The 14,936-nt window shown below is 43.2% G+C and overlaps 1 protein-coding gene across 2 annotated transcripts in view; it reads right to left on the bottom strand.

Annotated features, from left to right (window-relative positions):
• Positions 1-14,719, bottom strand: part of LOC118358130 (protein shortage in chiasmata 1 ortholog) — a 29,185-nt gene extending 14,466 nt beyond the window's left edge. The window contains exons 1-12 of one of the 2 annotated variants that reach the window (XM_035735612.2): positions 14,355-14,719; positions 5,990-6,065; positions 5,527-5,656; positions 5,214-5,304; positions 4,846-5,048; positions 4,434-4,596; positions 4,118-4,223; positions 1,530-1,671; positions 1,247-1,363; positions 912-1,041; positions 517-611; positions 44-307 (exon numbers count right to left, since the gene is read on the bottom strand). In XM_035735612.2, coding sequence (XP_035591505.1) covers positions 44-307; positions 517-611; positions 912-1,041; positions 1,247-1,363; positions 1,530-1,671; positions 4,118-4,223; positions 4,434-4,596; positions 4,846-5,048; positions 5,214-5,304; positions 5,527-5,656; positions 5,990-6,065; positions 14,355-14,356 — 1,519 coding nt within the window. In that variant the 5' untranslated portion in view covers positions 14,357-14,719. The remainder of the gene's footprint in view (positions 1-43; positions 308-516; positions 612-911; positions 1,042-1,246; positions 1,364-1,529; positions 1,672-4,117; positions 4,224-4,433; positions 4,597-4,845; positions 5,049-5,213; positions 5,305-5,526; positions 5,657-5,989; positions 6,066-14,354) is intronic. The other variant, XM_052478605.1, reaches the window with a different exon arrangement.
• Between the last annotated feature and the right edge of the window lie 217 nt (positions 14,720-14,936).

Here is a 14,936-nt window from a genome sequence, read left to right as displayed (position 1 = left end):
ATACTGCAGTGGGACAATAGTTTTATAGATCAGTCAAACTTACTGTCCATCTGGCAGGGTGATAGTAGTGTGAAGTCCTCTATCATACTGCTCAATGTCTCCATAAGGTGGGGTTGGTCTGAGATCATCATACTCTCAGTGAAGTCAGAGGAACCATTCCCATACATCCCTATAAGTTCTGGTGAGTTTTTTCCCAGAAGTGATAGTTCCTTTCCTTCATCGAGTCTCACAGAGTTGTCCCGACCAATCCCTAATAAGACTTCGGTCAAAGGCTGGAGCTGCACAACGGATTGTGACTTCTGAGGCTCTGTTAGCATTTAGCAAAGAGAAGAAAATGTATTCTTAGTAATGCACTGCTGCTAACAACGCAATGTGCAAAATGCAGCATGAATGCAGGCAAAGGAGGTGTGACAGAGGGAACGTAGGTAACTGTGAACTGGTAACAGTGCATATTGTAATTTGTGATAAGTCTTGTTATGTCACACATCTCATCCAACTACAGTACTATGCTCTTACCTGCCAAAAGAAAGCCCACTACCATGTCAAGGTGCTTCTCTGCCCTCCAAAGTGCCTCTTCCATCTCCTCCTGATCTTTCTCAGACACAAAATAACTACAAGACAATCACCAGCCCCATGAGACTCTGCATCACTTGGTGGCACGCTGCATCACTTAGTGGCATGCTTACAGAGCCATATATAGAGATATGATGTACTGTGTAAATGGTGCAGCACACTTAGTGATGGAATCTCAGAAGAAACAACATTGCAGGTTGCTAGATCCTGTATCCTGATATAAGCGGCCACATCTTCAGTGGTAGAACAAGCCAAGGAATGTACCCCAGATATGAAAAATACATGGTATTATCTCTCTAGTCACTCTCACACTGGTGAAAGGTCAAGAGGTGACTTACTATCTATAGAGTGGAGAGATCTGCTCAGCTGGGAGTTGTGAGGAGGCCAGACAGAGCTGGGTCAGGTTGGGCTTGGGAGAGGGGGTGAGGGGTAGGTCCATCTCCATCTGAGTAGGCAACACCAAGTGATCTGATAGGAGGGGGGTGGAAATTCTAATAATTCACACATTGATTTGGTTATACCATATGTCGATAATAAAGTTGTACAGTGTATGTAGCCATTCTGTTCATTTATTGACTCTTGACACACAATGAGAATATACAGTAAAGTAAGATCTACAGTAAAGTGAGATCTACAGTAAAGTAAGATCTACAGTAAAGCGATAGTTTTGTACCTGATGACTTGAGATCCAGCAGCATTTCATTAATCTCACAGTGAGAGTCATTGACTGGCAGCCTTGGCACTTCAAACTGGGATATGTCTACTGACTCCAGTGCATCTGGGGGAGTTGCTGAAAGAAAGGACATAAAACAGGTTGTTATTGGTAAGGAATATTTCTTCTCAGTGACTTAACTGGCTAAAGGTTAAATAAACAGATGACACAGGACTCTGTGATTAGCCTCAATTACAGTCATTCTACACGGTAAATGCTGTTCATAGATATAGTTACCCCCCACCTTTAGTGAGCATATCCAGGCAAGAGGTTCGCTCCTCTATCAATTCAGGTACAACATTCAATAGTTTAGGAATATTTGAAAAAGGGAGGCAATCTTCCCTCTTGGGTGTGCAGGTGTCCATTTCAACAGGTAACATCAGAGACTATAAGAAAGGAATAACATTGAATCATTTATACAATCTGGTAACTATTTGCTAAACAGATGTGTTATAAAATCTTCCTCCTCAGTGTCCTGTATGATCATCTCTTCATTCTCTATGATTGTATTTGTACTAAGGTTTTTTTGGGACAAACCTTGAGCCTTTCTTTATTAGATCAACTGGTGCTGGGGTTCAGCTTGACGGTAAGGATGCATTACTTTGATTTCATCATCAGGATTTGGGTCAGAACAAAGTATACATAATGAATCTCTTTTATGTATGGTAAATATTGTATACATACAGTGCCTTGCGAAAGTATTCGGCCCCCTTGAACTTTGCGACCTTTTGCCACATTTCAGGCTTCAAACATAAAGATATAAAACTGTATTTTTTTTGTGAAGAATCAACAACAAGTGGGACACAATCATGAAGTGGAACAACATTTATTGGATATTTCAAACTTTTTTAACAAATCAAAAACTGAAAAATTGGGCGTGCAAAATTATTCAGCCCCCTTAAGTTAATACTTTGTAGCGCCACCTTTTGCTGCGATTACAGCTGTAAGTCGCTTGGGGTATGTCTCTATCAGTTTTGCACATCGAGAGACTGAAATCTTTTCCCATTCCTCCATGCAAAACAGCTCGAGCTCAGTGAGGTTGGAGGGAGAGCATTTGTGAACAGCAGTTTTCAGTTCTTTCCACAGATTCTCGATTGGATTCAGGTCTGGACTTTGACTTGGCCATTCTAACACCTGGATATGCTTATTTTTGTACCATTCCATTGTAGATTTTGCTTTATGTTTTGGATCATTGTCTTGTTGGAAGACAAATCTCAGTCCCAGTCTCAGGTCTTTTGCAGACTCCATCAGGTTTTCTTCCAGAATGGTCCTGTATTTGGCTCCATCCATCTTCCCATCAATTTTAACCATCTTCCCTGTCCCTGCTGAAGAAAAGCAGGCCCAAACCATGATGCTGCCACCACCATGTTTGACAGTGGAGATGGTGTGTTCAGGGTGATGCGCTATGTTGCTTTTACTCCAAACAAAACGTTTTGCATTGTTGCCAAAAAGTTCAATTTTGGTTTCATCTGACCAGAGCACCTTCTTCCACATGTTTGGTGTGTCTCCCAGGCGGCTTGTGGCAAACTTTAAACAACACTTTTTATGGATATCTTTAAGAAATGGCTTTCTTCTTGCCACTCTTCCATAAAGGCCAGATTTGTGCAATATACGACTGATTGTTGTCCTATGGACAGTCTCCCACCTCAGCTGTAGATCTCTGCAGTTCATCCAGAGTGATCATGGGCCTCTTGGCTGCATCTCTGATCAGTCTTCTCCTTGTATGAGCTGAAAGAGGGACGGCCAGGTCTTGGTAGATTTGCAGTGGTCTGATACTCCTTCCATTTCAATATTATCGCTTGCACAGTGCTCCTTAGGATGTTTAAAGCTTGGGAAATCTTTTTGTATCCAAATCCGGCTTTAAACTTCTTCACAACAGTATCTCGGACCTACCTGGTGTGTTCCTTGTTCTTCATGATGCTCTCTGTGCTTTTAACGGACCTCTGAGACTACCACAGTGCAGGTGCATTTATACGGAGACTTGATTACACACAGGTGGATTGTATTTATCATCATTAGTCATTTAGGTCAACATTGGATCATTCAGAGATCCTCACTGAACTTCTGGAGAGAGTTTGCTGCTCTGAAAGTAAAGGGGCTGAATAATTTTGCACGCCCAATTTTTCAGTTTTTGATTTGTTAAAAAAGTTTGAAATATCCAATAAATGTCATTCCACTTCATGATTGTGTCCCACTTGTTGTTGATTCTTCACAAAAAATACAGTTTTATATCTTTATGTTTGAAGCCTAAAATGTGGCAAAAGGACGCAAAGTTCAAGTTCCAAAATTACTTTAAAATGCTGCATGAATAAATTTTAAAAATGGTAAAGCAAAGCGAACCCTAAATGCCTGTGAAGCCTTACGTATTTTTGTTTAAAGATGCACTACGCAGAAATCGCTCCACCATTTCCTGGTTGCTAAAATTTGAATAGTCGCTTAATTTCAGTTTATGTGACAAAACGAGCAGTCATAGTGTAAAGTATCATCTAAACCATCTAAACCGCTGCAAAACACATTTTATTTTTAGCTTTGAACACCAGCTTCAAACAGCTGAAACGACAATATTTTTGGTTATGGAAAAGACGCAAAAATGAAACTTAAGAACGGGAAGCATAAAAATAGCGCACATGGAACAGATCTACCGCTTCTTCAGACCTCTATGTGAATTTAGTTGGGTTTCCGGAAAAGTTACATATTGTAGCTTTAAATGTGTATACCCTGTGTATAAAGATTGTCTTTGTTTTGCATACTGTGTTGCAAAGTATGACTATATTTTGTTGCATTTGTTGTTAATAAAACATTAAAATAATAATAATAATACAAATAAATGACCTCTTCATTCAACAACGACTCTTTGCTAAAGTCCTCTTCAGTGTTTGAACAGGTTTCGGAGCTTTCCGTCTCTGCATCAAGGGGTACCTCATAGGCCACACAGTGCCTGAAAGCCCAATTGACATTAAATAGTTTACAAAACAAAAACAGATCATTAAGTAATACTACACAACAAAGACAACTGTATATTACCACCATGAATTAAAATATCCTTAATTAATTGAAAATTGCCCATGGTTTTCTATAAGGATGATTAAGAATTTAATTACAATTCCCTTACTGAGTTCACTGAAATGACCCCAATACTGTTGCCTACCTGAATATAGCTTCCTCTGACAGGGTGCCTCCAGTGGAGCTGAGAAGAGGATCTGACACAGGCAGATTCCTCAGTCTGGACAACTTGGCTTTCATGGAGGGCAGATGTTTCCTGAACTGTGGCAAGTGATCAGCAAACAGAACCTCCTCTGGCATGACAAGATCTGAGAGGCAAATGAGAGGCAGTTTTGGTTATATCAGTACATGTCCACATAGTTATTTTGCGACTTGTTTCTTTTAACTTACCTCTACTGACATAGATACTGCTTATAGCAGATACCTCTGGATATGTAATTCAAAATAACTCCAAGGGATTTTCCTCTTCATTGTTATTCATCCAATAACAGGAAAATAACATTGTCTGATACACAGTGTAGGAATATTTGCATTGAAGCATTATGTTATGAACTGACCATCACGCTGATGTCTTGGGCTCATTTTCTCTCCTGTGCTCTTGCTAAAGGATTCATTACAGACAAAGTGTCCCTTGTCCTTCCTCGCCTCTCGCAGGACCCACGCTGCTTCATCTCTATCTAAGTCAAGCTGCGAGTTAGGGTTGGAGCTCGGTATCACCTCCAGAAGATCCACTCTCATCTGGGTCAGACTAACACTCAACCTGAAAAATGACATCATGATAAGAAAACCCTGTCAAATGTAGCGCATACAATCCTTCAGTAACTTCTCAGGTGTAAACTGAACTTTAAGCATTTGGATTGTCTTTCAACACACATACTGTAGATGTACAGTAGCCTATATACATATATTCAAATTAAGTGTTTACTTCTCAAGAGAGTATGTTGGTTGTCCTTTAATGCCCAAGTCATCTAGTACAGATCCACTGACAAACAGTTTGCAGTTGGAAATCACATTCCCTGTCAAAACATGGAATAGGAAAAACTTGCCTATGAGTCCTTATCTAACCACTGCTGATGCAATAATGTAAATGTTTAGACTCCTTCCTATAGATAATCATAATCATACAAATCTATGTTGGCCCATATATAATTGAAGCATTTACATTGAAAAACCTTGGAATAGGGCCAACTGCTGGGTAGTCGGGTAGATAAGTAATTAAAAAGAGTAACTCAACATACCTCTGCTCCATGGTTTCCTGTAGGTGACCTCAGGGGGGTTACCAGTGTGGGGGTAGAGGTCACTGCTACCCAGATGGTAGGGCATTGGCAGGGCCAGCCAGTTCATGGTCAATTTGAGACTAGTAGAAGCCTATAGATTGAGACAACGATGCAATCTAACATCAGACCAAGGTTCAAATAAAGCAATTTTATACGAGATGGCAAAGGTAAACTACTTTTTTCAGCATGGCTGCAGTTATAGGTACAAGGCAAAGCCGAAAATAATACCTTGAATAAATAATTTCAAATAGTTTAGCTGTACTCGATTGAGTTTGACTGTTGCAATGGAAGCAATAAAAAATAAGAAGTTTGGTAACAATAGACAACACTAATTTATGTTTACTAAAAATAATAAACAGGGGATAAATCATTGGCTAACACACAGGCTTCAGATAGAGGGGAAAGGCCTAAGTAGTCAACTCACCTCAGACCAATAGTCAAGAGCTCTATACTTGACTGCTGAGAAAATATGACTTGAGAAAGAGCACCCATCTTCAGACCTGGAGGGGGACAAACAAAAGTAGAGCAAGAATAGAGAGTCAAGATCTGAGTAGCACTTGTTGTGCAGAATTTTTACAACTCTAATAGATTGATCATATTAGAGAAACAGACTTAAATTATGGATATTGGTCCTGTAATGCTAACATACTGTATTTGCATGACTTATTAGCTATAGTATTGTGTGACGTGGTGACGTGAGCCAGTGGCTGCATGAACATAAACACACAAACTAACATAGGTATTTGGACTGTGTCAGATGCAACAGATTGTAAACCAAAAAAAAGAAAGAAAAAAACAAAATGTATCACTACTAAAGAGAAGAGCATTCCATCAGCCCAGGTTTGATTGAGTTTCAAATATTTTAAAATAATAAATGATTCATTCGAGCAGAATAGAGTATTTTGTATCATGGCTCCTTATCGTATTTTGTCTTAAAACATTTGCATTTGTTTGACTTGTGAAATGCACTCCAACTCAAAGATTAAGATTAATGTACATTTGACAGATATTTTATTTAAAAAGAAGGTACACAATGAGTACATCCATATATTTTAAGAATGTACTTGGCTTCATGTTGTCAATATCCAATGAAAATGTCTGATGGCAATCTTTGAGAACTCAGTTAGGGACACAGTAGGAAGCAACGTGGGTGGTGTGCCGGCTGTAATGAGTTTTTCACCTACAGTATAATGTGATTTAAATTACATTTCAGAGACTGGAAATTCCTGACCACTATTTTGATTTCATGTCCACAGATACTCCCAGGTGTATTTTTCAGACGAGCCAAACTACAACCAAAGAGGAGATGAACACCACTGATTTCCAAAGGCACACACCTGTCTATATAAGGTCCCACAGTTGACAGTGCATGTCCGAGCAAAAACCAAGCCGTGAGGTAGAAGGAATTGTCCATAGAGCTCAGAGACCGTATTGTGTCAAGGCACAAATCTGGGGCAGGGTACCAACAAATGTCTGCAGCAATGAAGGTCTCCAAGAACACAGTGGCACCACCCAGACTCTTCCTAGAGCTGGCCACCAGGCCAAACTGAGCAATCAGGGGAGAAGGGCCTTGGTCAGGGAGGTGACCAAGAACCTGATGGTCACTCTGACAGAGCTCCAGGGTTCCTCTGCGGAGATGAGAAAATCTTCCAGAAGGACAACCATCTCTGCAGCACTCCACCAATCAGGCCTTTATGGTAGAGTGGCCAGACGGAAGCCACTCCACAGTAAAAGGCACATGACAGCCCACTTGGAGTTTGCCAAAAGGCACCTAAAGACTGTCAGACCATTCGAAACAAGACTCTCTGGTCTGATGAAACCAAGATTGAACTCTTTGGCCTGAATGCCAAGTCACATCTGGAAGAAGCCTGACAGTATCCCTACGGTGAAGCATGGTTGGTGGCAGCATCATGCTGGGGGCATGTTCTTCAGCGGCAGGGACTGGGAGACTAGTCAGAATCGAGGGAAAGATGAATGGAGCAAAGTACAGAGAGATCCTTGATGAAAATCTGCTCCAGGTCACTCAGGACCTCAGACTGGGGCTTAGGTTCACCTTCCAACAGGACAACAACCCTAAGCACACAGCCAAGACAACACTGGAGTGGCTTCGGGACAAGTCTCTGAATGTCCTTGAGTGGCCCAGCTTGAGCCCGGACATGAACCCAATCAAACATCTCTGGAGAGACCTGAAAATAGCTATGCAGCAACGCTCCCCATTCAACCTGACACAGCTTGAGAGGATCTGCAGAAAATAATAGGAGAAACTCCCCAAATACAGGTGTGCCAAGCTTGTAGCTTCATACCCAATAGGACTTGAGGCTGTAATCGCTGCCAAAGGTGGTTCAACAAAGTACTGAGTAAAGGGTCTGAATACTTATGTAAATGTAATATTTTTAATGTTTACATTTTTTTTAAACAATTTGCAAACATTTCTACAAACCTATTTTTACTTTGTCATTATGGGGAATTGTGTTTAGATTGATGAGGTGGAAAAAGAAATGTAATCCATTTTAAAATAAGTGTAACGGCGTTCGTCAGTTGAAGGAGAAGCGGACCAAAATGCAGCGTGGTGGTTACTCATGTTCTTTAATGAAGAAAAGCGATACATGAAATAACTTAATAACAAAAACAACAAACGAAACGCAAAACCTATTACAGCCTATCTGGTGAACACTAACACAGAGACAGGAACAATCACCCACAAAATACACAGTGAAACCCAGGCTACCTAAATATGGTTCCCAATCAGAGACAATGAAAATCACCTGACTCTGATTGAGAACCGCCTCAGGCAGCCAAGCCTATGCTAGACACACCCCTAATCAGCCACAATCCCAATGCCTACAAAAAACCCAATACGACAACACAATAAACCCATGTCACACCCTGGCCTGAACAAATAATTAAAGAAAACACAAAATACTAAGACCAAGGCGTGACAATAAGGCTGTAACGTAACAAAACGTGGAAAAAGTAAAAGGGTCTGAATACTTTCCGAAAGTACTGTATACTGTTTGCCAAGTCTCCTACTTTGTAGTTCGCCTTCCTGTTAACGGTTGGGTGATGTGGCTGATTTTGACTGACTCTGGGTTGGCTGCAGAAATCTTCATACTCAAGTTGAGCATGACTGAGATCCTCCACTGCATAGATAATGTATACAACTGTTATGGGGGTTAACATCCCTGGAAAAGTGCCATCCTTCATGTGGGATTTTATCTGGATTGGTTGTCCCCTGTTCCAGTGCTGTGTCTGTGCAGAGCACTACCTGGCGGTGGTCCACCCTGTGGTTTTCTTAAAGTTCAGACCCCCTAGATACAGGGTGTAGTGTAGTGGTTTAGTTTGGTTTGTAGTTGTGGTTAATTATGTGGTCTTTGGTATCTTCGATTCTCATGTACCATACTATAGGACCTTGGTCTTATTCCTGATTCTTTTTGGTGATGTTGTTTTGCTGCCTCAGTTCTCAAGGCTCTTAAATAACCCAGGCCCAGGGAGAGAGAGAGGAAGGTGGGAAATAACATGAAGGTCTTTAGGATCCTTTTGACTCTAATGACTACCATATGTGGCGGTAATCTATGTCCCGTTACTAGTTGTTTTCATCCTGTTTGATTATCAAATATAGTGGAATTGTTCCCAGTGTTTGCATCACCGTGGCTGTGTTCTGTGGGTTAGTGCAGCCCCTTCCCTACCTCCACAGGACTGGCAAACTGCCCTGTATTAAATCTGCCCTGTATTAAATCAAATCTTAACGTAGGAGACTCTGCTAGCTAGCCAACAGCTAACAGCTAGCCAACGTCACCACACACACGTCTACTGATTCGATTTCAACAACCCGGTCAGGTAGTATCACATTTTCATTTCATTTCATTACAGTACAACGGTTTGATTTGTTTGATCGTAGCTAGCTACATAGCTAGCTACATAGCCGTCTTTGTTTCAAACATAATTGTGTAGTCTAGAGCGATTTCCTAGGTTAGCTAGCCAGCTATTGTCGTTCTTTTAACGCAACGTAACGTAAACAACACTGCTAGCTAGCCAGCTAGCCCCCGAATAGTAGCACTGTAGAAACTATTACACTCAACGGAACGACTTGATTAGTGTAGTGTCAACAACGCAGCCACTGCCAGCTAGCCTACTTCACCAGTACTGTATCATTTTAATCATTTTAGTCAATAAGATTCTTGCTACGTAAGCTTAACTTTCTGAACATTCGAGACGTGTAGTCCACTTGTCATTCCAATCTCCTTGCATTAGCGTAGCCTTTTCTGTAGCCTGTCAACTATGTGTCTGTCTATCCCTGTTCTCTCCTCTCTGCACAGACCATACAAACGCTCCACACCGCGTGGCCGCGGCCACCCTAATCTGGTGGTCCCAGCGCGTACGACCCACGTGGAGTTCCAGGTCTCCGGTAGCCTCTGGAACTGCCGATCTGCGGCCAACAAGGCAGAGTTCATCTCAGCCTATGCCTCCCTCCAGTCCCTTGACTTCTTGGCACTGACGGAAACATGGATCACCACAGATAACACTGCTACTCCTACTGCTCTCTCCTCGTCCGCCCACGTGTTCTCGCACACCCCGAGAGCTTCTGGTCAGCGGGGTGGTGGCACCGGGATCCTCATCTCTCCCAAGTGGTCTTTCTCTCTTTCTCCCCTTACCCATCTGTCTATCGCCTCCTTTGAATTCCATGCTGTCACAGTTACCAGCCCTTTCAAGCTTAACATCCTTATCATTTATCGCCCTCCAGGTTCCCTCGGAGAGTTCATCAATGAGCTTGATGCCTTGATAAGCTCCTTTCCTGAGGACGGCTCACCTCTCACAGTTCTGGGCGACTTTAACCTCCCCACGTCTACCTTTGACTCATTCCTCTCTGCCTCCTTCTTTCCACTCCTCTCCTCTTTTGACCTCACCCTCTCACCTTCCCCCTACTCACAAGGCAGGCAATACGCTTGACCTCATCTTTACTAGATGCTGTTCTTCCACTAACCTCATTGCAACTCCCCTCCAAGTCTCCGACCACTACCTTGTATCCTTTTCCCTCTCGCTCTCATCCAACACTTCCCACACTGCCCCTACTCGGATGGTATCGCTCCGTCCCAACCTTCGCTCTCTCTCCCCCGCTACTCTCTCCTCTTCCATCCTATCCTCTCTTCCCTCTGCTCAAACTTTCTCCAACCTATCTCCTGATTCTGCCTCCTCAACCCTCCTCTCCTCCCTTTCTGCATGCTTTGACTCTCTATGTCCCCTATCCTCCAGGCCGGCTCGGTCCTCCCCTCCCGCTCCGTGGCTCGACGACTCATTGCGAGCTCACAGAACAGGGCTCCGGGCAGCCGAGCGGAAATGGAGGAAAACTCGCCTCCCTGCGGACCTGGCATCCTTTCACTCCCTCCTCTCTACATTTTCCTCCTCTGTCTCTGCTGCTAAAGCCACTTTCTACCATTCTAAATTCCAAGCATCTGCCTCTAACCCTAGGAAGCTCTTTGCCACCTTCTCCTCCCTCCTGAATCCTCCCCCCTCTCTGCAGATGACTTCGTCAACCATTTTGAAAAGAAGGTCGACGACATCCGATCCTCGTTTGCTAAGTCAAACGACACCGCTGGTTCTGCTCACACTGCCCTACCCTATGCTCTGACCTCTTTCTCCCCTCTCTCTCCAGATGAAATCTCGCGTCTTGTGACGGCCGGCCGCCCAACAACCTGCCCGCTTGACCCTATCCCCTCCTCTCTTCTCCAGACCATTTCCGGAGACCTTCTCCCTTACCTCACCTCGCTCATCAACTCATCCCTGACCGCTGGCTACGTCCCTCCCGTCTTCAAGAGAGCGAGAGTTGCACCCCTTCTGAAAAAACCTACACTCGATCCCTCCGATGTCAACAACTACAGACCAGTATCCCTTCTCTCTTTTCTCTCCAAAACTCTTGAGCGTGCCGTCCTTGGCCATCTCTACCGCTATCTCTCTCACAATGACCTTCTTGATCCAAATCAGTCAGGTTTCAAGACTAGTCATTCAACTGAGACTGCTCTTCTCTGTATCACGGAGGCGCTCCGCACTGCTAAAGCTAACTCTCTCTCTCTGCTCTCATCCTTCTAGACCTATCGGCTGCCTTCGATACTGTGAACCATCAGATCCTCCTCTCCACCCTCTCCGAGTTGGGTATCTCCTCGGCGCGGCCCACGCTTGATTGCGTCCTACCTGACAGGTCGCTCCTACCAGGTGGCGTGGCGAGAATCTGTCTCCTCACCACGCGCTCTCACCACTGGTGTCCCCCAGGGCTCTGTTCTAGGCCCTCTCTTATTCTCGCTATACACCAAGTCACTTGGCTCTGTCATAACCTCACATGGTCTCTCCTATCATTGCTATGCAGACGACACACAATTAATCTTCTCCTTTCCCCTTCTGATGACCAGGTGGCGAATCGCATCTCTGCATGTCTGGCAGACATATCAGTGTGGATGACGGATCACCACCTCAAGCTGAACCTCAGCAAGACGGAGCTCCTCTTCCTCCCGGGAAGGACTGCCCGTTCCATGATCTCGCCATCACGGTTGACAACTCCATTGTGTCCTCCTCCCAGAGCGCTAAGAACCTTGGCGTGATCCTGGACAACACCCTGTCGTTCTCAACTAACATCAAGGCGGTGTCCCGTTCCTGTAGGTTCATGCTCTACAACATCCGCAGAGTACGACCCTGCCTCACACAGGAAGCGGCGCAGGTCCTAATCCAGGCAATTGTCATCTCCCGTCTTGATTACTGCAACTTCGCTGTTGGCTGGGCTCCCTGCCTGTGCCATTAAACCCCTACAACTCATCCAGAACGCCGCAGCCCGTCTGGTGTTCAACCTTCCCAAGTTCTCTCCACGTCACCCCGCTCCTCCGCTCTCTCCACTGGCTTCCAGTTGAAGCTCGCATCCGCTACAAGACCATGGTGCTTGCCTACGGAGCTGTGAGGGGAACGGCACCTCAGTACCTCCAGGCTCTGATCAGGCCCTACACCCAAACAAGGGCACTGCGTTCATCCACCTCTGGCCTGCTCGCCCCCTACCACTGAGGAAGTACAGTTCCCGCTCAGCCCAGTCAAAACTGTTCGCTGCTCTGGCCCCCAATGGTGGAACAAACTCCCTCACGACGCCAGGACAGCGGAGTCAATCACCACCTTCCGGAGACACCTGAAACCCCACCTCTTCAAGGAATACCTAGGATAGGGTAAGTAATCCTTCTCACCCCCCTAAAAAGATTTAGATGCACTATTGTAAGTGGCTGTTCCACTGGATGTCATAAGGTGTATGCACCAATTTGTAAGTCGCTCTGGATAAGAGCGTCTGCTAAATGACTTAAATGTAAATGTAAATCCAATTTTACTTGTCACATGCTCCAAATACAACAGGTGTAGGTAGACCTTACAGTGAAATGCTTACTTACAAGCCCTTAACCAACATTGCAGTTTTAGGGGTACAAAATATGTACATTGAGGTGGACACTATAGCTCAAATATAGCTATCTTAGGCTATATTCTTTGAGAATTCAACAACTAAACAGATTCCCAGACTATAGCTTTTAAATCCTGATATTAGGCTAAGCCAAGGGTTTTCAAAGTGGGGTCTGCAGGGCGTTCGCAGCCAGACCTCAAAATTAAAATACATGAAAAATGAATATTACTAACAGATGAAACAACTTTTGGCCAAAGGATCTGTGAAATAAGTTTAAAGTGTGTAATACAATGTAATATTATGTTCTTAACCTTGGGCAACATGGGCCTGGGAGGCTCAAAGGGATATTGGTAGGCACAGTACTCCACCACTTATACATTTCTTAACTCAAAACATGTATTTATTTTCACATCAATGCACTGTAATTTAAGGCTTAAAACTTTTCTCTCTGCCTCATGGCTAAATGTGTAGAATTGTAGCATATTAGCGTTAAAGCGGCAACAACCCAAAATCTCTGCCTCATGGAAAAATATGTAGAATTGTAGAACATTTGCTTGAACAATGCAAAACTTCCTCTCCAGGCCGAGACTTGGTTCATCCAGCCATGCACTGCAGATGTCATAGTAAAACTCCTTGTATTTTTTATCGCACTCCTGTTGTGTTATGATTATGAGGGGGTCCCTGATGAATTTTCTATCACCAAATGGGATCCCTGGTCCCCCCAAAATTGAGAACCCCTGGACTAGGCTATATGTTGTTCTGTTAGCTAATAGTTTATTGTAGCTGTAAATTAGCTACACCTTGTGATTCATTTGAGTTAGTACACCCTGTTGAAGATAAACTCCTCTGATATGGGCCTTAGTAGGGAGCACTTGGCCAATACTGTACTGTATTTTGTACAATACATTACCCAGGGCCTAAATAGCTTACTGTATGATCTTTAGCCATGTGTTTTTGTTGCTAAAGAGATATTAACTATATTATAATGAGTATAGTGTTGTACAAAACCAATGTCTTCTTTGTAATAGAAATTATGCCTAATTTAGTTATCTACTATTCTCATGAAGTACATTAAGCAGGATATTACAAGGATTCTGTTAACTAACTCTTTTTAAATTGACATTCTTTCTCTAGTATGATGTTGGATAGCCAACCAGGCCACAGAGGCTAACTAACCTAGCTAGCTAACGTTAGCTATCTTCACTGCCAAAACATATCAAATGTGGGTTAGCTGAGCTAGCTATCAAGCTCTGGACATGGATTCAAGCTCTCTATAAAAAAAAAATAACAGGAATAGTTAGTTGTATATGACCAACCATACATGTTTGTTCAATACTTATAGCTAGCTACGTTATTATATGACACTTACATGGCGGCGCCAATGACCTCCCTTCATCTAAAAACAAATGAAATAACAACCTCTTCTTTACTTCAGTCTCACCTCACCTTTCGATGCCCTCGTGACATTCACTTGACAGATAATCATGACGTAACGACTCGGCCTTCTCCCAGGATCTCGGTTTCCACTAGACAATACAGCCACAAAGTCAGATTCACAGCCCCAAAGTCAAAATTGTCTACATAAATTTGCTTTTTGGTCTTCATTTAAGGCTATAGTTAGGCGTCGGGTTCGCAGTGTGGTTACGATTAGGGTTACAGTTAGGGTTAGAATGATTGTAAGAAGATACATTGTAGAAATGGCCGGGGGTTTAGCCATAATGATGACTTTGTGGCTGTGGTATCTAGTGACGACTCAGGATCTCTGCTCCCTTCCTTCACGCAGAATTATATTTGTATGCTTCCTTGAGCTCAATGATATCATAATTCGACATTGAACACAGAGTTGACATTCATGAGGAAAAGTGTTTGATCACAGAATATTGATCTTTCCTTCATGAAATATTGTAATTTTGTGCATAATATAAATGTTCACCTTCAGTTTTTATCATCT

This window comes from Oncorhynchus keta, chromosome 25 (genome assembly GCF_023373465.1).
Source record: "Oncorhynchus keta strain PuntledgeMale-10-30-2019 chromosome 25, Oket_V2, whole genome shotgun sequence".
Taxonomy (NCBI): domain Eukaryota; kingdom Metazoa; phylum Chordata; class Actinopteri; order Salmoniformes; family Salmonidae; genus Oncorhynchus; species Oncorhynchus keta.
Note: the sequence above shows the minus strand (reverse complement) of the source record. Positions and strands in the feature narration are given on the sequence as shown.